The sequence below is a fragment of the Vipera berus genome (assembly GCF_964194415.1).
Source record: "Vipera berus genome assembly, chromosome: 8".
Lineage (NCBI taxonomy): Eukaryota > Metazoa > Chordata > Lepidosauria > Squamata > Viperidae > Vipera > Vipera berus.
In genome coordinates this window covers 15304577-15327016 of record NC_138211.1, presented here as the reverse complement: position 1 = coordinate 15327016, position 22440 = coordinate 15304577, and the positions used below count along the sequence as shown (strand labels likewise).

At 43.7% G+C, this 22440-nt stretch overlaps 1 protein-coding gene across 1 annotated transcript in view; it reads left to right on the top strand.

Moving 5' to 3' along the window:
- Positions 1-3796: 3796 nt before the first annotated feature.
- The window catches only part of DPYSL2 (dihydropyrimidinase like 2), a 56291-nt gene continuing 37647 nt past the window's right edge, over positions 3797-22440 (top strand). The window contains exons 1-3 of the mRNA XM_081333549.1: positions 3797-4244; positions 15606-15694; positions 17415-17599. Coding sequence (XP_081189675.1) covers positions 4206-4244; positions 15606-15694; positions 17415-17599 — 313 coding nt within the window. The 5' untranslated portion in view covers positions 3797-4205. The remainder of the gene's footprint in view (positions 4245-15605; positions 15695-17414; positions 17600-22440) is intronic.

Sequence of the window (22440 nt, the reverse complement as noted above, 5' to 3'; positions counted from 1 at the left end):
GAGGACACACATTGTTGGGGGCAATATGCTGACTCTGCAAACCAGAGAGGCCTGTTATCAAGCACTACAAAACAGTACATAAGTCCAAGGGCTATTGCTATTGCTGTAAAGGCATTAAAAGCATTAAAATTAGGGTTAGACATCCCAAGAATAAGACTAAGTTGCTTTAAGGAAGTGTTGACAGATGCAATGTTTGCATTTTGTACGAATGTCCAGAGGGTGTGATCAAATAGTCAAGAATGGTTGCACGTGACAAAAGCTCTACCTGGATTTTATGTGCATCCCAGGGGTGCCAAAGTACATTTTGGAAGTTGCAACCAAAATACTGCACACTCTTGCAAACAGGAATCTTTAATAGCAAAGGTGTAGAAGCTAGATCTGTTGGAAGAGGTTTGACTACCTTGGGACAGGCCAATCAGCATGAACCAGTGCCCACCAGTGACTTAATGTGGACAATCAAATTGCATCATCTAAAATGGAAGCATCAAACAGGCAAACTCAATCCAGGTAGCATCAGAACCAGAAACCTGCTTAATGTCCAGAACAAAGTGAGACAATTGTTGAGTTCTGGCCCTTAAAGAGAATATTGCTTTGATCTAGGGCTTTAATTTCCAGCAGCACTCATATCAGAGCGTCATGAAATCCAGAGATAGCTTCAATGCTTGAACAGCCCTAATATAAATATTGTTTTGATTCAAATGTCCTTTCATTTGCAGTTGAAAAGAAGGATAAAGGCTAGAACGGTTTGATTAGTAAATACAGCTAACAGGATCCCTCTCCATGGATTTAATCATTTTCTGCATTTGGTGGCTTTCAAAATTACACTTTGGTGCCAAGTTTTGGACTAGGTTGGAGAATCATAAAGAGCCTTGGGCATCAGAAGGTGAAAAAGGAACAATCTGAGAAGTCTGGATGAAATTCCAGGTAGTAATAACACAGTTGGGACATTGGTGGTCTTCTAGTCCAACCTGTCCCCCCTGCACAAGCAGAAGACCCTATACATTCCAAACAAGAGGCTGTCCAGTCTCTTCTTAAAAGCCTCCTGCGATGGAGCACCCACAACTTCTGGAGGCAGGTTGTTCCATTGATTTAATTTTTCTCACTGCTAACGAAGTTCCTCCTTAGTTCTAGGTTGCTTCTCTCTTTGGTTAGTTTCCATCCATTGTTTCTTGTCCTGCCTTCTGATGCAATCATCAAATAAATCAATCAGTAAAGGGTGCAGATAACTTGAAAACGTGGCAGGAAGACTTCAAAATTTAATTTCAGGTTTTCATGGGTAATGTAGATCAGCTTGAGTTTCCAAACTTTAACATTTCCTGACAGGCAAGAGGAGCAAATGGATTTAGGGTTCTCTATTAATCTTGCCCACTTGCCTTGGGATGGGTGCTGGGAAAGAGATCTTGGAACAAAACACAAAAATGCAGACTAGAGAAAAAGGTTTCCCTGCACCATTCCTTGCAGATTTTTTTTAAACTTACCTGCCTTTCAGTGCTGACTATTAAAGCACCTAAGCGCTTAGTAAAGGTAAAGGTTCCCCCACACATGCGTGCTAGTCGTTTCCGACTCTAGGGACCGGTGCTCATCTACGTTTCAAAGCCGAAGAGCCAGCGCTTGTCCGAGGATGTCTCTGTGGTCATGTGGCCGGCATGACTAGACGCCAAAGGCGCACGGAACGCTGTTACCTTCCCACTGCAGTGATCCCTATTTTTCTACTCGCATTTTTACGTGCTTTCGAACTGCTAGGTTGGCAGAAGCTGGGACGAGTAACAGGCGCTCACTCTGTTACGCAGCTCTCGGGATTCGACCCGCCAAACTGCCGACCTTCTGATCGACAAGCTCAGCGTCCTGGCAAGCTAGTAACTTTTTTGAGGGGACTTATTTGCATGATTTGTTATAGGTAGTCCTTGACTTATAACCATTTGTTTAGTGAATTTTGGAGTTATAACGGCACAGGGAAAAAGTGATTTACAACCAGTCCTTGCACTTAGGGCTGTTGCAGCATCCCCAGGGTCAAGTGATCAAAATTCGAGCATTTGGCAACCTACATTTATTTACAATGGTTGCAGTACCATGTGATTGCCATTTGCAACCTTCCCAATCCATTCCCGACAAGCTAGGTCGAGGAAACCAGGATTCACTTAATGACTGTGTGTTTCATGGGTGTGACTCACTTAACCACCATATTGTTCAGCAATGGAAATTCTAGTCACAATTGTGGTAGTAAGTGAAGTATTATTTGTAAAGTCCTCCGCAGCACAGCCTGGATTAATCTTTGCCACCTCTAATTAGTTTCCTTTCTCTAAAATTTCCTTTCTCTAAAAGACTGTCAATTATTTTGTGCTTCTTCTACCACAGACTGAAATCAGTACTGCCTGCCATGGTTACCTTAAACCAAACCTGTTCATTCACAGGTGCAGACCCTTCAGCTCTTCCAAAAGCGACCAAGCTGCACGTGTGAACCAACCAGCCTGCTTTCAAACTCACCAGGCTTGGCGTTCAAGGTGAACACACCTTTCCCGGGGGTGGGGCTGGTTTATTCTGCTTCAGATTGCCTTTATATTCTGTCGATCGATCGAGAGGCGTCCTCACCGGGTACCCTCCTCCTTCCGCCTTCTTTTATACCAGAACCCGTAATTTCGTTTCTATTTCAAGCCGAGAGTCAAAACTATACATTGGGAAAAGGGATCCTATTGTATTATTATTGTTGTTGCTGTTGTTAAGTGGGCTTCACAAAAAGGGACTAGAAATGCCAGGGGCAGACACACACACACACACACACACAAAAGAAGGGGAGGGGGCGTCAGACAGTCCGGGTCTGTCCAGCCTTTTATTCTCCTGCTGCAAAAGCTCTCTCGCCTCTTTCGAAAGCAATTGGGGAGGGGAGGGCGCCCAGCAAAGGCGAGGGAGACCCAGCCCACCCACCCACCCCCTCCCTCCTTTCCCCCCCCCCTCCTGTCTGGCTGGCAAGAACAGGGCGTGGGCAGCCGCCGCCGCCGCGCTCTTCTAACTCCTCTGCAAAACTGCCCTTCCTCGGCTCCCGTGCAAGGCTTGCGGCGCAGACTGCGTCGGCGGCGAGCCCGGAGACGCTGCCCGTGCCGAGGAAAAAAAAAAGGGGGGGCGACCGCGGCGGTGGAGAGGCAGGCATGGCACCCATCAGACCCCCCCCCCACACCCCCACTCCGGCGGCTGGCTTTAATGCAGATCGTCTCGGAAGTCCCCGGCCGTGCAAGCGGAGCCCTGCTACCCGTTTCCCCCAACCGCCGCCCCCCCTTGAGCCTTGCAGCGCCTGCCCGCCCTCCTCCATCCCCAGCCCGGCCGGGCTCTGCCCTCCTGCGCGCTACCGCCCCTCTCCGCCAGCCGTCGTTTCTCCCCCCGCGCCCCCCCCTCTCTCTCTCTCTCCTCCCCACGCCCCCCTCTGCAGCCTCGCGTCGCCACTGGCTGCTTCATTGCGCCACTTTACATGTTACCGCTCGGCGCGCTTCCCATTGGGCGGGCCGCGGGCTTCATTTGCATACCGCCGAGGGCCGCAGCCAATCGGCGGCGGGGCGGCCTGAGCCCGCTTCTTGGACAGAGTCCAGGGCGTGGCGGAGCGCGCAGGCGCGGTAGGACTTTTCCTTGTGCGGAGGCTCGGCTGGGCGGGCGGGTGCGCTGGCTTGGCTGGCTGGCGAGCGAGCGAGCGAGCGGCGATTCTCTTGCGCTGCTTCCCTCCTTCTTCCTCCTCCTCCTCCCTCCCTCCTCTCCGCCAGCTTTGAGGCTGGGCAGGGCTCGGAGCAAGCAGAGGGAAGAAAAGGCGAGCGCGACTTTCTTCTCCCTCCTTGCGGGGTTCATTGAGTGGGCTTTTGCCAAGCTCGCCCGGGCTTTGCACGGCCTTTCTTCGCTTTTGTGTTGCAGAAAGCCGCCTCGCCTCCTCCTCCTCCTCCTCCTCCTCCTCCTCCTCCTCTTGCAGCTCTAACGCGTGCAAAGAAAGCAGGGAGAACGGTTGGGGTCTGCCCCGATCCCCCGGGTTGTTGGGTTTTTTTTTGTGTGCCCCCACCCCCAACCCGCGATCGTAGCTTTTTAAATTCGCGTGGAAGAAGAAACCTCTTCGCCCCTTGACCATTGCCTTGCCCCCTCCCACCCCGAGGACCGACCGATTTTTCTTTTCGCTCGCGGCGGGAATAAGCCTTGCGTGGGAGAGTTGAGTTGCTTCCCCGGGAGAGCTCGAGATGTCTTATCAAGGGAAGAAAAACATTCCACGCATCACGGTGAGTGGCGAAGCCGGAGCCCGGTAGCGGATCTAGGGCGGTGCGGGAGGGAGGGTGGGTGGGTCAAGCCCTTTGTGTGTACATCTGCAGGCAGGGAAGGTGGAAAGCGGAAAGGCTGAGGATGGGTGGGGGGTGGGGGTGGGGGGAAGCCAGCCAGCCGGCTTGCTGGCTCTTCTGCCCCTCGAGAAGAAAGAAGTGCGCCAAACCTGATTTTTTTTTTATTTGGTTTGATGCACCGCCGATGGAAATAAAAAGTTTTGTGTTTTTTTTTTAAATGCTGGTAGTGGGATTAAATCGGGATGAAACGATGGTTTGCCTTGAAGTTGCAGTAGTGGGGGGCACCAACGAAACCTTCCTTCCTTCCTTTTTTTCCTTGCTTTCCTCGCTTCCTTCCCCCCCCCCTTCCTTTTTTTTTTCTTCTCCTTTCGGATCTGGCAGCCGCATCTCCGCGAACGGCTGTTGCATTTCACAGTCCAGCCTTGGAATAAGAGGCTTGTCCTGTGACTGCACCGTCAGGCGACGCGGTTTTATAAGCCTGGCCGGAGCTGCTCTTAAAAAAAGGGAAAAAAAAAAGCAAAACCCTCAAATTCTGGATTTGATTCTTCTGCTCTCCCGCGGAAGAAAAGACAAAAAGCCTTGCCCCTTTTGTTGTTGCAAACCCATCTTCTCTAAGAAGGTGATACTCTCTCTCTCTCTCTCTCTCTCTCTCTCTCTCTCTCTCTCTCTCTCTCTCTCTCTCTCTCTCTCTCTCTCTGTGTGTGTGTGTGAAGTGGGGGGGAATGAATCTCCTACGGCTGGGGATTTGGGGGCTGTGGCAGGAAAACCGCCTGCCAGTGCATGCAGACAAGCGGGCTGCAACATCTAGTGGGTGCAATCTGCTTTAAGGCAGCTCCGTGGGAAATAGAAGAAGGAAATAGAAGAGGGGGCAGTGGTGGCAGGTTCCTCTCGTGTCCCCACCCACCTCCTCCCAGCTTTCTTTTTTTGTCCCCCTCCCTTTTTATTCATACAAAGGAGGCAATGCAAGCAAGCCTTGGATGAGAAGCCTGGACACCCCCCCCCCACTCTCCCAGTAATGGCGCTTGGGCAAATGAAGTGCTCTCTTGGGGGGAACTGCGTTCATCCTTGGCTCCCCCCTTCCCTAGTAAAGAAACACTTCTGGGGAAGGTGTCCCCTCCCCAACTGGCCACCTTTCCCTCCCATCCAGCTCTCCCTCCTTTTTTTTTATAGAGCAAATAGGATGCTTTCCTCTCTGAATCCGAAAGAGGGGAGAGGAAATGGAACAGTTACATAAAAGTCGGATGATGGGAAGGGATGGGCTTGTCCAGAGAGTGTGTGTGGTTGGATGTGAGCTTGCATCAGTGATGATGGCTGGGTGTCAACATAAAGATTGATTTCTTTATCATTAGCCCTGATCTGATGTTCTCCTAAATAGGAAGAGGCTTCCCCTTTTATTTGACAGCCAAGTATCCCGGGGGCCCTTCTTTTCAAAGCAGGTTTATGTCAAGCTTCAAAGCTGAATCTTGATATGAAAGAATCCTCTCCTCTCCTCTCCTCTCCTCTCCTCTCCTCTCCTCTCCTCTCCTCTCCACACAAGGGCTTTGTGTGTTTTAGGGTTTAGAGGTCAGTTTGTCTCTGAATTTATATGGTCACAGAGTATTCAGATCCGAGATTTCTGATCTACCAAAGATAATGCACAGAAGAAAGAGAACGAAAGCCGAATTGGTCTGATGGTGCCACCAGGCTCCTGAGGATAACGCGCGGGCCTTCGGAGACGTGCTTTATTTCCATTTTATTAAGGTGGTGAAAATTTGACAATGCAGGATTGATAACAATACTCAAATGGAGAAGGGGAAATCCTTTGATCTCTTTCCTTTTAGCAGAGAAGTCTATTTTAACTCTGCAGGGTTAATGGTGTTACAACAATGGAAAAGGGTTGAGCACGTGATTTTGCACAGAGGCTGTTTTCCCTGGAAGCAAATGCTTTTTTGTCCAACTATTAACAGAAACAAAGCCTGGATCGTGATGGAAATTAATTTTGTTTAGTTTATAGCACCAGAGTTTATTTGCGATAGTCAACGTGCAACACAGAATGAGGCTTACTGGGTTGTTGTTAGTGTGTCTTTATATATGTTTAATGAACTTTATATTTTCTGGACTTTTTTTTTTGTTTGAGTTACACTTGGCCTTTCTCAGTTCCTCCCTTCCCAACCCAAAGTCATAGTCCTTCTGGTTCAGGACACTTTATTTAACTTTGGATCAGAAGTTGTGAGCTGTGGATTGAAGACAATATTTAATTGGTTTCCTTGAACCAAACACCCATAAGAGATGAGTCCCTTGGTACACATTAACAGATAATGTGTACATGTGTCAGAATGCAGAAATATGTTACTGAAATGTGTTTAGAGTTGTAGGAGAACCTTAATGTCAAGGAGAGGAGACATGAGACAAATATATGGGGCTTCAATTGAAGATGTGTAGATTTTTAAAGGGCAAAAGCTCTTCTCTTGTATGGTTCTTTCTATAGTGCTTCATTGTCCAGAATTCACTATTAAGCTGTGATTGGTTTAGTGACAGTGCATTGAATAAGCTGCAGTTTGTTAGGTTTACCTATTATACAAAGCCATAAACTATGCTTTACAAACCAAACTATCTGGGAACCCCATAGCACACTAATTTATAGCTAAACTACCAGAACTTTGTATTAAAAGAGAATCTACTTTAGGCTAAATTGCTTTAGGATTAAAGCCATGGAATTCAACTGAAGAACAGTTGAATAGACAATCATAATCTGTATAGTAAGACTATCAGAACTCAGATGTGAAGTATCACAATGTCACTGTGGGGCACATGCACAGCTAGCCTTAATTGGGAGAAAAAGTTACTGTTGTGTTATTGAGAGCAACTTGTAGGTTATACTAGTGGGCTCAGAAGAAAGCCGAGGGACTAAATCTTCTGAATCTTGATCACTGACTTCTTGGAGTCATCTACAGAACCTCAGAGATCTGCTTTCTCTGGTACCTGGGGCCACGGTTTCAGATTGTGCATTTCTGGGTCAAGTTAAGGAAGTTGCCATCAAATACCCATATGATCCACATACAGTCCTACTGTCATACAATCCACAAATGCTGTTACCAAGTCATCACTAGGAGACCTCAGTCTTAATTTTGGAATGTTACTTGGTGGCCCTCCTTCTGCAGGTCCTCAAGAAGAATGGAAACTTCCCAATACAAATATTCTATGCATTGTCTTGTTTTGCTCCAAGGCAAGGTAGCCAAAAGTTTAAAAAGACCTTCAAATGTTAAAAAAACAACCCAACAACAATTAAAATGACCATGAAGATTAATTGAACTGAAAAGGCCTGGCTAAAGAAGATCATCTTTATCCTTTCTAGAAGTTGAAAAAGCTGCATTCCATCACTTGGGAGAAGCATGAGACAATAGGTTTGGTAAACAGATCTTAGAAAAGGAGGACTTCTTTAAGAGTATCTCTCCTTCCTGGAAAAGAAAACAAGAGGTACCTTCAGATATTCGGGCCCTAGTTTGAGTGCTGTACTTTCTCTTCTTTTTCTGGAAAGATGCTTTGCAGTAGGAAGTTAGCATACTTGGAGTACCTGCATTGGACACACAGATTCAATGTCCAGCTCAGGGTGACACCCTCCAGAAAATAGTTCAGCAAGAGGAGTAGGCTAGACCAGGCAAGAGTGCCTTGATTCTGGCTGGGCCATTCATTATGTCTGGTGCTGAGGACCAGGTTGAGATTGCTCTGGGGGCAGTGCAGGAAGAGCTGTCCAGTGGGAATCCTGGGTCATCCAGATAGAATAGGTGTGACCTTAATTCATTGATGTCCCTCCTTGGACTTCTTTTTCCCAGTTTGAGAACTCTTGCTGCCATCTCCTCATGTCCCAACTTAACATTTCTGATCCATTTATCAACCTGCTCTAAATTGTGGACTAGAATCTGCTAATCAGCCTAGGGATTAGATTTACTCATCAAATCACAGCATGCTATTCCCATGGAGATAATCTATATTTTGTCCCTACAAGAGAAAGGTCATCTAAAGAAATGGTCTTAGCAAGGCTTTTAGATTGACATGGGTTCCACACAAGACCGTAAGAACGCTCTTGCATTTCTTCAGGATGGTTGTAGTCTAGTGTAGCACTTCCCCATAATTACTCACGGGATGGGATGGAGGAGCTATAACGGGTGTCAAACTCAATTTCATTGAGGGCCGCATCAGCATTGCGGTTGCCCTCAGGGGGCCAGGTGGGCGTGGCCTACTGGGTGGGCATGGCTAGAGTGTGTATGGCCTACTGGGTGGGCATGGCCAGCTCTACATCGTTCGCATCAAGGGTGCCTATGGGGGCCTGGGCAGGAGTGGGACAGATCTGAGGGTCTCTGGCAGGAGGAGGGTCTCTGGGCCAGGGCCAAGGCAGTGGGGGCCGTTCCCTCACTGTTTCCAGGATGGCTTCGCGGGCCGCATGAAACCACTTCACGGGTCGAATCCGGGCCCCGGGCCTTGTGTTTGACATGTCTGAGCTATAAGATCAACTAAGCTTTTACTTTCTCCTGTCCTCTCTCTCTGCATACTTGTTTCCCTCTTTCCTGGATGCAGTCGAAAGATTAGGAAGCGCTTCCAAGTCTTTAAGACATGATACCTAAAAATGTCTTTAAAAAAAAAACCATCTAGGTTTTACTTCATAATACGATTTCCAGAATCATATTATGGATGCAATAGAAAGGCATATTATGGATGCAATAGAAAGACTTTAGGATAAGATTATTTATAGTAGTCAACTTACAGGGATGTAAGGACAGGATATAATTTGTCAAATATAAGAACAGAATATCCTTCTTCTACAAGGTGTTGGCACTGATTCTCCCAGCAATCCTCTTTTGCTGATGGCTTTGCTTTTTGCTTGCTGACTTGCTTTCCCATCAGATGTCAAAGTCCTTAAACTTCATTAGATGTTGCCCATACTTTTATGAACAGATGTATGTTACACATTTGTTGTTGTTAGCTGCGAAGTTGTGTCCCATCGCGACCCCATGGACAACGTTCCTCCAGGCCTTCCTGTCCTCTACCATCTTCTGGAGTCCATTTAAGCTCACGCCTCCTGCTTCAGTGACTCCATCCAGCCACCTCATTCTCTGTCGTCCCCTTCTTCTCTTGCCCTCAACCTTTCCCAGCCTGAGGCTCTTCTCCAGTGAGTCCTTCCTTCTCATTAGGGGGCCAAAGTATTTGAGTTTAAACTTCATTAAGTTACACATAATACATTAGTTATCAAGGATTTTTTTTTAACCAGTAATGACAGCTAAAATATTTGCATAGTTTTCCATTTTTCCTAAAAAAATTTGTGGAGGAGGGAAGATAATATTTTTTATCATTACATTGCAGTTCCTGAAGATATTATATCTCTAATTGTGCTCATTGTTACTTAATAAACATATGAACAGAAAAAGCTGGAATGTATTTCCTAGAGGTTTTCAGATAGAAGCTAGATAGTCATTTGTCAGCTGCTGTAGTGAATCTTGGGAGCTGGAAGGTTGAATTAGAAGACCTGTAAGGTCCCTTCCACCATCTTTTTAAAACTGTGGTTAATGATGTAATTTAACTCGTGTATGAATTCATTATTTTATATTAGTAGCTTCTTCTGTGTCTCGGGCAAACAGGAAACCAAAGAGCATTTTCTGAAGCTTCTTCTTTCAGACATTGTGTATGTGGGGTTTTGTGTGTCAGAGAATATATAATTGTCCCAACTAAATAGATCTTTTCTTGGGATTAAAATGAGAGACTGTAATGTGCAATAAAGAGCTCAAGCAACCTCTGATTCCTTAATCACTGTTGGTGAGGCTGTGAGAGGTTAAAGGAACTTTTTGTACGTAAACTAGGCATGAGTGAATCTGTTCTGCTTAATTTAATTTAAGACCAGTTTTTGTCAGCCTTTGTCAGTTTGTAATATATTTTTATAGGAAAATCTGCATTATATTAACACACATTATTTTGCATGTGCTGCTTCCTCATGTATACTTTTTTTCTGCATGTTCTTTGGTGACATCAACTGCATCACAACATTTGGGAAAATGCACATAGAGACATCTGACTGTACTCTAGTCCAAGAAGGTATTAATTTTCCCCCCCAACGCTAGTCCCAGCTTGTGTAAAACTGGTCAGTGGTAGGAGGCAAACTGCAGATGGGTATGAACCTCTCCCATGTTTTTCCCCAAGATGTGAGAAAGCAGAGATGAATTTATCCTTCTCTAAGACGCAATAGGTGAGATTAGCATGCAACAGTTACATTTGTACAGCAGACTTTTTTTGTGGTAAACAAACACAATTGCCAGAGCTGCTAGTAGGTGAGTAAGGATTTGATGTCCACCCAACTGTTCTGAATCAGTTCCAGAGATGGATAACCACTTCCTATGTTGCTGAGTAGATTTGTCTCAGTGTAGGAAAGATGCCTTGAGATGTTAAGCAGCTTGCAACCTGGATACAATTGGAAATTAATCACTAAGGGAAGGTCTTGAGGACGATTTCCGTGGTCTTGTTTTAGGAAGGACTTCGATCTTAAGCTTTTGGTGTGGGACAGATCTATGCCCTGAAGATTTGCATCAGAGATTCTGCTTGCTTAGCTCATCATTTGGACTGACCAGGTTAACAGATCTTAAGAGAGATGTCCTTTGAAGTAGTAGCCTTAATCCTAGTTCCTTTTTAAAATACAGGTAGGGTTGAGGGAATTTATGTTAATTTTCCTTCTTGCTCTTGGCTTTTTTTATATTTCGGTGTTTGTAGATTGCATTTTACCTATTTGTAACATGCCTGCCTTTTAGTACTGTCCATAGGGTTTTCATGGCAAAGATACTGGAGTGGGTTGCCACAGAAGAAGGGGACGACAGAGAATGAGGTGGCTGGATGGAGTCACTGAAGCAGTAGGCGTGAGCTTAAATGGACTCCAGAAGATGGTAGAGGACAGGAAGGCCTGGAGGAACGTTGTCCATGGGGTCGCGATGGGTCGGACACGACTTCGCAGCTAACAAACAACATGCCTGCAGACAGTGTTGTCCTATACGGCAGCCAAAAAAATAAAAAACACAGCCAAAGCTTTCATTGAATCCAGGATGGGATCCAGGATGGAAAGCAAGACATGCAGCTGTTTGCTCATATTTGCAAGATTTAGTTCTTTCTTGCCCAATACAGGTGTGACAATGCACTGATTGCATAAGTTTGCATTTGAACACATTGAGTTGTCTTTGGCTAGAATTAACCCATAACATTTAGTATTTATTTTCCCATATCCAAATTATGAGGCAGATGCTGTACTTAAAAGCTGCAGATTCCAGAGTTTCAACTGTAATATCCTCACAAAAATCATATGCTTTACACCAGCGGTCCCCAATCTTTCCAGCCTGGGGGTTACGGCATGGCTTGGGGTGGGTGGGATGTGAGTGGCAGACGCGCATGCGTGTGCACAGCTCCATGTGTGCAAGCTGTGGGTGCACATCCCCTCCACTCGCACTCACATGTGAGTGGAGGGTGCTTGCGCTCGTGCACAAAGTTCCACTAACATGAGCGGAAGCCACTTTTGCGCTCACGTGCGAAGCCCCCTTTGCACAAGCGCAAGTGGCCTCTATTCACACAAGTGGAGCTTCACACGTGTGCACTTGCCAATCTCTCCCATGGCTCAGTTTTGAACACGCCGCAGCCCAGGTGTTGGGGACCCCTGCTTTACACCAAATAAAATGAATGCAGCTTTTTTCATCTTTCTGTCTTTCATGCTTTCTGATTCTTGCATAATAAAGTAGACCTTCCTATCCTGGTCCTGTCCAGATGTTTTGGATCATAACCCTCCAGAATTCCTTTCTAGCATGTGGCTTGCCGTTTTGAGGATGGCTGAGGAACATCCAGAAGGCACCGGATTGGGAGAAGTCAGCCCAATTCTACAGCAAGGATTGATTGGTCTACTTCTTGCCGTTTTGTTTCACTGACAGAAAATATTTGCAGTGTCCCCACTACTGTGCAGCCAAGCCATAACATTAAAGATTAAATTAGATACTGTACATCTACACAGGTAGTCCTCGGTTTACATCACTTTGTTTAGTGACCATTCAAAGTTATAACGGCACTGAAAAAAGCGACTTACGACTATTTTCATAGTTGCGACCATTGCAGCATGATCACATGATCAAAATTCAGACGCTTAGCAATTGACTTGTATTTATGACGGTTGCAGTGTCCTGGGATCATGTGGATCTCCTTTTGTGATCTTCTGACAGGCAAAGTCAATGGGGAAGCCAGATTCACGTAGCAACCATCTTACTAACTTAACAACTGCAGTGATTCACTTAGCAACTGTGGCAAGACAGGTTGTAACATGGGGCAAAATTCACTTAACAAATGTCTCACTTGGCAACAGAAATTGTGATCGTAAGTTGAGGACTACCTGTATAACAGATACTGTAGTAAATTTAATAGATGCAGGTGTCTGTTCTCACTTCCCCTCGAATTAGTCAAGATTGTTATATCAAGAAGAGTGTGGAGAAAGGGAATTTTACCCATAAAGGAGAATATTTGTAGTTCTGGATTAAAATGAGGGGTGCTTGGACTTGGTTGCTTTCTTGCAGACATTTCATTATCCAAACTGGGTAACATCATCAGTGCTAGTAAGAAATGGGAGCAAACCCTGTGCCTTACTAGGACTGATGATGTTACCTAGTTTTGGTAATGAAATGTCTGCAAGAAAACAGCCAAGGTCAGAGAGCACCAAGGGCCCCTCAGAGGGAATTTTATCCAATGGTGACATGATGCAAAAGATGCAGATTCTATCATTTGTGATGATTTATATCATTTGCATAATGGTATCATTACAGAAAAGTTGCAAATTACATTACAAATAATGTAATTTATAATACAGTTGGACATTTGCAATTTAATGGACACAGGGGAGCAAGAGATAGTCTATTAAATTAAGCTTTTGCTTCTATTCTGTTGTAGTTTATAAAAGATAAATAAACCTGTTAAAATCTTCTGGGTTTTGCTTTATCTTATTTTTTAAGTAGAATGTTTATCTTTAACATTCCAAGTGAGAAACAAAAGAGCAGCTGGGCTTTCTCTGCTTCTGGAACCAAACTAACTAGGGTGATAAGTTTATATAAGGGCAGATTTATATCTGAGGATTTTCAAAAACCATTCTCTTTCAGATCGAAGTAAAATAAATAACTTTTGTTTTGTTTTCCAAAAGGGGAATAAGGTTTGGAATTACAAGGGTTCTTAAAAGTTGGATGGAGAGCTGTGCTACTTGCTGGAGTGATAAAAAGGGCAGGGCGAGTGTGCTTTTCTTTGTATTCCTATCATTCATTGGACAACCCACAATCCGTTCTCCAGTTGTTTAGATCTCCCAGGATGCCTGATTTGGAAAAGCAGAAAAGGTGTATAACAGACAAGCCCAACCCCACCATAGCAGCAGTCATACTATTTATTTATTTTAGAGAATTTATATAGCCACCTACTCACGTGCAGCCACTCTATGTGGCCTACAGACAATATAATAATTATCATCATCATCATCATCATCATCATCATCATCATCATCATCCCCCATCCCTCTCAGCAACAACAAACACTCAAAGTAGCCATTTAATGGGCTCCATCCCATTCTGGCTACCCCAGCCCCACAGGCAAAACCACATCTTCAAGGTCTTACGAAAGAGTGTCAGAGTGAGGGCCAGTCTAATTTTTGGAGGGATAATGTTCCAGAAGATGGGAGCCACTATGAGAAGGCCTTTCTTCTGGGTCCTGCCAGACATACCTCCTTAAGGGACGAGACCCGCAATGCTAGCTCTATCTTAATAACAAATGTATTCAAAAAAGGACACCAATAATATTCTATCTAAAGAAGGGGTCCCCCATCCGCGAGATGCAGGCAGCACACAAAACCACGCACTCTCCGGTCCATGGAAAAAACCTCTCTCCACAGAACCGGTCCCTGGTACCCAAACAGTTGGGGACCTCTGATCTAAAGCATCCTGATAAGGACTTCCAAAACAGGTGTCTTTTTTTGTTAGGGAAGAAAACTTGTGGGAGATGGGAGGATAGGCTTCAGCCCAAGATTAATCCAAATGCTAAACTCTGAACTATTTGAAAAAATGCTGAAAGGCAGCCAATTTATGGTCCCTTTAGAGCACTGACGCTGATAAAGATGTGTTTAGCCCATTTTCTTGATAAATTGCCATGCAGTAGAAAGGCTTGACAGCATAATAGCCAGATGTCACGAACAGACATTGATCAAGCTTCTTCCTTGGTTTTTAGTGTGCAGAAAACTCAAACAAGGCAGACAAATGAGAAACAAGCCGCATCTTAATGTAATGGTTGTTAAGAAGGAGCTTGCTAACTGAATTGCTATGGTCCCTGCAGAACAATGTCATCTGGGAGAAATGCAGTTGTTTAGATTTGTTCCTTCTCCCCTGTCCAGCTTATCTAATGACTGTGAACAGATTTGTTTTCTCTGGAACATGCAGTAGCTTCATCAGACGGGTGAGCCAATATGTTTGATTCAAACCATGCTAAAATCCAGCTGGGAAAAATCTGTTTGGCATGCCAACTTCCACGGCAACAGGCTTTTGGTCAGTTTCCTTGACAATCCCTTAACTCGAAAGAACCGAGTGAAGATTTTAACCTCAGTGGGTTAACTGTGGGTGATTTCAGGAAGAAACTTGGCAGTTAAATTAGCATTTTTATAGGAAAATGTTCATCCCCCCCTTTTTAAAATGGCACAGTTGCCTTACCCTTTGGGGATTCTTGACATATTTTTAACTGGTGGATGTAGTTTTAATAAAATAGGTCAACCAATGAATGTAGCTTCTTTTTTCTTGAAAGCACACTTCAGGGGCAGATGACTGAAAGGCATTTGTTTGTGATTCTGAACTGTTTTGCTTTGAAAGTAGCTGAGTGTTTTACAGTATACGGAATGCCCTCTGAATCATCCAGAGATACTTTCTCTCTTCGTCTGGGTCTGTCATGGAGAAAGAGGGGGGTCAAGCTATTCTTCAAAGCACCTGAGGCCAGGACAAGAAGTAACCAATGGAAACTTATGAAGGAGGGATTCAACCTAGAACTAAGGGGAAAATTCCTGACAGTGAGAACGATTAATCGGTGGAATGGCTTGCCTCTGCCAGTTGTAGGTGCTCTCCATCACTAGAGATTTTTAAGAAGACTTTGGACAGCCATTTGTCTGGAATATGGTATATAAGATCTGCTTGAGAAGGGCGTTGGACTAAAAGACCTCCCAGGTTGCATCCAACGCTACTGTTCTGTTCTGTCCAACCCTTTGTTCTTGTTGATGCATTGTTTGATGCCTTTGTGTTTCAGAGTGATCGCCTTTTGATCAAAGGAGGCAAAATAGTCAACGATGACCAGTCCTTCTACGCAGACATTTATATGGAAGATGGGTTGATAAAGTAAGTACCCTATGATTTTGTTTCCATTATGGAACTAAATAAAAAAATGTCTTCTCGTAGAAACATGCTGGGCTTCACAGAAACATTGAAATCAAACTTAACTGATGCTTAGGGATACAAGAAGTGAAAAGAGCGATTTTGGGTTGAGTCCCTGAGAGCAGGGTCATTAAATTTTACTGTAGTCTGCCACAGAGAAAACTTTCATTGCACTGTAGTCCAGGTATATAAGTACAGATTTAAGGATGACCACAGAGATTGGCAAGAACTGGAAGACTTTGGTGCTTTTGACAGCATGTAGATTCTGGCATTTCTGCCTATTGGATGGAAATCTCTTGTGAAGAACTGAATTGTAAAGAGCAATTGCAGCCTTTCTCACTTGGCTTCTGGGCTGTTACTGAATTGGTGCTATACTTGCTGTGATTTAGGAGTATAAAAATTGCCCTCCAGGGTCTGCAGCGAGAGGCAATTCAAGGCATTTGCTGCAACTCTCATGAGAAGATAACAGGCTATCTGGCAGTCCCAAAGGTGTTTTTCAACAGGCGTTTTGGATTTTCTTGTTTTTCTTTTTCTTTTTTTTCTTTTAAAACATTTCACTTCTCATCCCAGAAGCCTCCGCAGTTCTGACAACCATGATTTGGATAATTGGGCATCTCCATAGACATTTAGGCTATCTGGTAATTGTTAGGAGTAGAAGAAAAAAGGCTGCAGACTGGACTAGAATAAATCAACGTTAACCTTTTGAGTTTGCGTCTTTGCTCTAAATCTCTCCTTTTAAGACTTTGAAGTCTTTCCCTTAATCTGCGTGCAACATCTCAAATTCGCTGTCCTGGATCCCAGTTTATAAAATGCAATATGAGCGAAGGGTTTCTCATTCAGTACATCTGGATGGAGGTCAGTTTGTTAGGTGAAATTTGCATACCAGGGATAAATCTTTGGAGATGGGGAACCAGGAATAATTAAAAGGTCTACATGATCAGTACACTTAAAATTAACTTACGAAAAAGACAAAAGAGAATAAATGATCTTCGCTTGGGACTGAAAAATCAGCCAAGATGGTGCCAGGCACATCTTTTTTGGAAGGATATTCCAGAACACGTGGGAAGCAGCATTTCCTGCACGGTGAGCTTACTAGTAAGATAGTCCTTGATTTACAACCACAATTGGCACCAGAATTTCCATTGTTAAGCAAGGTGGTTGTTCAGTGAGATACAACCAATAATAGGACCTTTCTTTTGCTATGGTTGTTAAGTGAATCATTGCACTTAGGTGAATCACAAGGCTGTTAAGTGAATCTGGCTTTCTCTGCTGACTTTGCTACAAGGGAAGGTTGCAAATGGCGATTTTGTGACGGTGATATTGCATCTATCATAAATAACATGCTGGTCGACAAGCGCCCAAATTTTGATCGCATGATTGGGGATGCTGCAACGTTGAAAGTATGAGGACCAATTGCAAGTCGCTTTTTTTCCCCAGTGCTGTTGTAACTTCAGCAAACCATTAAACAAATGGTTGTAATTTTAGGACTATCTGTACTTTCTGTTGGGACTAGGAGCAGATTGGAAGGCGGTGAAGATCATAATCAAACTGTCATATGTTCGTAGCATCTGATTTCTCCCTATGGTCTTGCTGCCCTAACATTTGATGTACATTAAAAAAATATTTTGAACCCGTGCTTCTCTCTATGCTTATGATACTGATACGAGAGTGCCTCTTACCTCAGACAAATAGGGGAGAACCTCATTGTGCCAGGAGGGGTAAAAACCATCGAGGCTCATGGACGAATGGTGATCCCTGGAGGAATTGATGTCCATTCCCGTTTCCAAATGCCGGACCAAGGAATGACCTCCGCTGATGACTTCTTTCAAGGAACAAAAGCAGCCCTGGCTGGAGGCACCACTATGATCAGTAAGATTTAGTTTATCTAATTGAAATGTAATAGCCAGTTTTGTCTAGTAATTAAGGTACCAGGCTAAAAACTGGGAGACTGTGAGTTCTAGCTCTGCTTTAGACATAAAAGTTGGCTGGGTGACTTTGGGCCAATCACCAGGAGACTGAGCATTCTAGTCCCGCCTTAGGCATGAAAGCCAGCTGGGTGACTTTGGGCCAATCATCAGGAGACTGTGAGTTCTAGTCCCGCCTTAGATATGAAAACCCGCTGGGTGACTTTTGGCCAATCATCAGGAGACTGTGAGTTCTAGTCCCGCCTTAGGCACAAAAACCCGCTGGGTGACTTTGGCCAGCCTTTCTCTCAATCCTTACGGTTGTTATTGTGGGAAAGAAGAGGAAGGTATGTTGGATATCTTTGCTGCCTTGCGTTAACTTGTAGAATAATAAAGGTGGGAAACAAACAAATAAATAAAACATGGAAACCACAAAATGATGCTTGTTGTGCAAGAATAAAAGGGCAGAAAGGGACATGATCCATGGAACAGATGTTTCAGTTTTAAAATGCTGTTGTGTAGAGAGAATGAGTGTTTTAATTGTTCAGGATGCTTCTAATTTTCCCTCAGGGCAATGTTTTGTAAACGTTTTGCTCTTAGGACCCCTTTCCGCTTATTAAAACATACGGATGCCCCCCCCCCCTTTAAAGAGCTTTTGTTTGCATGGGTTACATTTATCTATATTTACTATATGAAAAATGATGCATTTGTTAACACGTTTCATTATTGAACTGTGTAAAAATAACAATACTAAACCCATCAGGTAATAACATAAATATCTTCATGAAAAAAAATCCCCACCTTTTTTAACAAGTTAAAATAAAAACGAGAAGAGTGACGTTGTTTTAAATTTTTGAAATTTGACAAGATCTTCTCTGTGTTGTAAGTTTTTCACATAAACAGTGATATTTGAAAGAAGATTATGCCCACGTTCTTCTGAGATTTCACAGACCAGGCTCCTAGGCAAAGCTAATATAGCATCATCAGGGTTTTGAAAGAGAGAATTGTCATTTGATTCTTAAATTTTTTGGTCTCTTGCACTCTGCTAGCAAGATAAATTAAGCAAATTGGGCCATTTCTATATTTGTGTTTCTATAGTTACTTCTCAACTCCCAGTATTTCTTTTCCAGCTAATGTAATTTTATCTGCTGCTTCAATATTGAGATTCTACTCAAGTTGTTCCCTCGGTGAAAGCATTAAAGCACAGAGGCTTGTAAAGCAGCTTGGCAATTAGCCCTAGAGGGATTAGATGCTTATGTGTTCGTATTATGTCTAGATTTGTAAAAATTATATTTATATCTATTACAGCTGGCTGAGTTGATAGGATGTATTATGTCTAGATGCCTGGCTACTGGTGTATGGGCTGGGAAGTCTTTTTTTGTTGAAGGAATGGAATAAACAAAGATTAGAGTCAAGCCCCATAAGACTTTGCATTTTATTTCTTGAGCTTATTTAGGATATTATAGGCAATGCTGAGTTCTAAAGATTTTAGCAAATTGGTTGCTAGCAAGTCCATTGCTGGATTGGGAAGTCCTGGTATAGATTGGAGATGTCAAAATGTGAACCTTGGCCTGGGAAAAAAATGGGTGTCATTGTGGTTTGCATTGATTCAAAAACCCAACATGGGGTTTGTGTTTCAAAGCCCAGGATTATGAAAAAGATTCTGCTGCTCATCTTGGAGAGATTGGGGTATTTTTTTGAAGAAAAAAATCAGAGCTGTAAACATTTACACTTGTCCCAGGGGATATATTGATGAGTCCTTTACAGTCCACGTTCCCTCCTCCTCCGCTTTCCTCCTGGATATTTTTTTAAATTCCAAGGTCCAAGGAAAGAGAATGGAGGAAAATGTGGGTTGTATCTCATGTTAAAGTAGATCAGGGGTTTTTCAAACTTGGCAACTTTAAGACTTGTGAACTTCAGCTCCCAGAATTCCCCAGCCAGCATGTCTGGCTGAGGAATTCTGGAACTTGATGTCCACAAATCTTAAAGTTGCCAAGTTTGGAGACCCTTGAAGTCGATGGATAAGTATTGATGTACTGAAGCTGAATTCAAGCTTTTGCTTTTACCTTTGTTTATTGCAACTAATTACGTCAATTGGACAGTTACTACGATTAGCATCAAATCATAGCAACCGGGGGGGTCTATCAAACGCATATGCAAAATTGTCCAGAAGTAACCAAGAGAGGGATGTTGAGGCTAGTTTGAGCTTCTAGGTCCATGGTGGCGAACCTATGGCACGTGTGCCACAGGTGGCATGCAGAGCCCTCTCTGTGGGCATGCACACCATTGCCCCAGTCCTAGGCCTTCAGCTGGGTGTTATAAAACCTTTTCGCTTTAGGCCTCCAGTGCCGTGTGCAAAAGAAAAGAGGTTCATTCAATCAATCAATCAATTTCAACTTCTCACGGGGGAAAAAAAAAGATCTTGCGAAGTTGGAATTGATTGATTGAACTTTTTAGTCCCACCCAGTCTGCCGTTACCACCACAGCCACGCCCACCCAATGGGCCATGCCCACCCAGCACTCAACAATACATAAGTGGGTTTTGGGTTGCAGTTTGGGCACTCGGTCTCTAAAAGGTTCGCCATCACTGTTCTAGGTGGACACATTGCATTGTGGGGTGCTTGTCCTCTCTGAGCTTGGTTGTTTTCTTGCAGATGTTTTATTACCAACTAAGTAACATCATCAGTGCTGTCATCGATGACCCCAAGCCCAACCCTGAGCTATAAATATTCACTTCTGTTGGTAGCACATTCACTAAATTGCCTGTGTGTCTGTGGTCAGAGGCTGCAAACAGGTTCCATGGCTTCAGGGGCAACATGTGAGCAATTTCACCCATTGCAGTATCAATCATTTGTGGGCTAGGCCGTCTTTGAATGATTTTGTGCAGCATACCACACAATATACTATGGTTTACATAGCTGGATTTTTCCAGCTTGCTAATTCTTACAGAGGAAGGCTTGTTGCAAATTCATGTCATGCTACGAAATATTGGTTTGGTATGTGAGATGGAAAATTCGGGGGTGGTGGTGGTGGGGGGAGACTTAAGCAAGTACTATATAGCATAGTAAACCGAAATGTAACTCATATTGTAGTTTCTATGAGTTGATGTTGATGAAAAGAGACTTTACTATTTTTATTTTGGGTTGGATGAACTTACTTGTCTTGTGCAAACCCAATTATATTTCATTCCACAAACCATGGTTGAACAGTATGGCTTACCATGGTTTGAAGATAGCAGGGTAGAGCAAAGTTGAATGCTTATAAAGTTTTATACTTTATAAATATACATTCTTTGGATGCATCACTATATGGCAAGAAGAGTATATGCATAAAGGCTTGATTTCCTTAGAGGGCGTTTTCTAAATAAAGGTAAGGTAAAGGTTCCCCCGCACATGCGTGCTAGTCGTTTCCGACTCTAGGGGCCGGTGCTCATCTCCGTTTCAAAGCCGAAGAGCCAGCGCTTGTCCGAGGACGTCTCCGTGGTCATGTGGCCGGCATGACTAGATGCCAAAGGCGCACGGAACGCTGTTACCTTCCCACCGTAGTGGTCCCTATTTTTCTACTTGCATTTTTACGTGCTTTCGAACTGCTAGGTTGGCAGAAGCTGGGACGAGTAACAGGCGCTCACTCTGTTTTCTAAATAAATTTGGGTAAAGTTTGTATATCTATCATTGCAGTCCTTGAAGCTAAGTCGGTGCTAAGCCTCCACAGTGCTTCATCTTGGCTGTCCTACCCTTCTCCTCCTTCTTGCTGATCTTTCTGAGGAATTGTTGGTTCTCAGCCTTAACAGCTGGATTGGATTTTTGCACAAATATTATGTTTATCATCTTTCTTTCTCACTCCCTCTTCCCTCACAAGTTCCAGGGCTGGAGAGTAGGTTAGCCCATGTGTCTTTCTCATGGTTCAAAAATCTCACATGTGGCATTCTGAGTCATACATAACTTCAACAAAAGGCCAGGGGAAAAAGAGGGGAATAAGGTACACATCAGAGTAGGAGAGAAGGATGCACCATATTTTCAAAAGAAATTACACATTCATAAAATCAAATTTAGGTTTGCAGTGGGCTTTCAGAAGCAAATTTGTCTATGTCCTAAATTTTAGAAGGCCATACTGTATTCAATTTTTAATTCCAAACACTTACATTTTTAACAGGGACAAAAGGGTTGGTCAGCCAAGAATTGCCGTTTTGAATTGACATTATTGTCTATCTCTTGCCTCCCATAATAGAAACATCTGGATGGTTTGGTCTAGCTATTTCTGTTCTCTTTCACACCTTCTCCTTCTCAAATCAAGCAAAGCAACCACTTTTAAGTACTTTCTGCAACAGTATATTAATTTACACATATCTGTATAATACTCCAGATCATGCAAAATAAGAATTGAAACAACTCTGCTTCAGTATGTAGCAGAGATGGCAGGGGATATGTATGGCATAGCGTGGCATGCTTCAAATTACTTCTCTTCCAGAACTTCAAGAAAGCAGTGTACAACAGTAGGAGTGATCTGAAGGCCGTGCTGCAAAACAATTGGATCATCGTATGGAGATTTTTTATAGAGTATCTCAGAGGTTCACCCACCAGCGCTTGATGCACTGGTTGGGATCACAGGTACATCAAGAGTAGGACATATACTAGCTTTAGACTCTTATAAGCCATGAACCTTAGAATCACACAAGATTTAATGGGATGTGTAAGGATTTAATTATGGTTTGTCTTACATTTCTGAACCAGAGGATGGTCTGCATCTTCAAAGAGGCTATTGAAAGGATGAAAAGTAGACACTTAATGCAGGTTCAAACCACGTTTA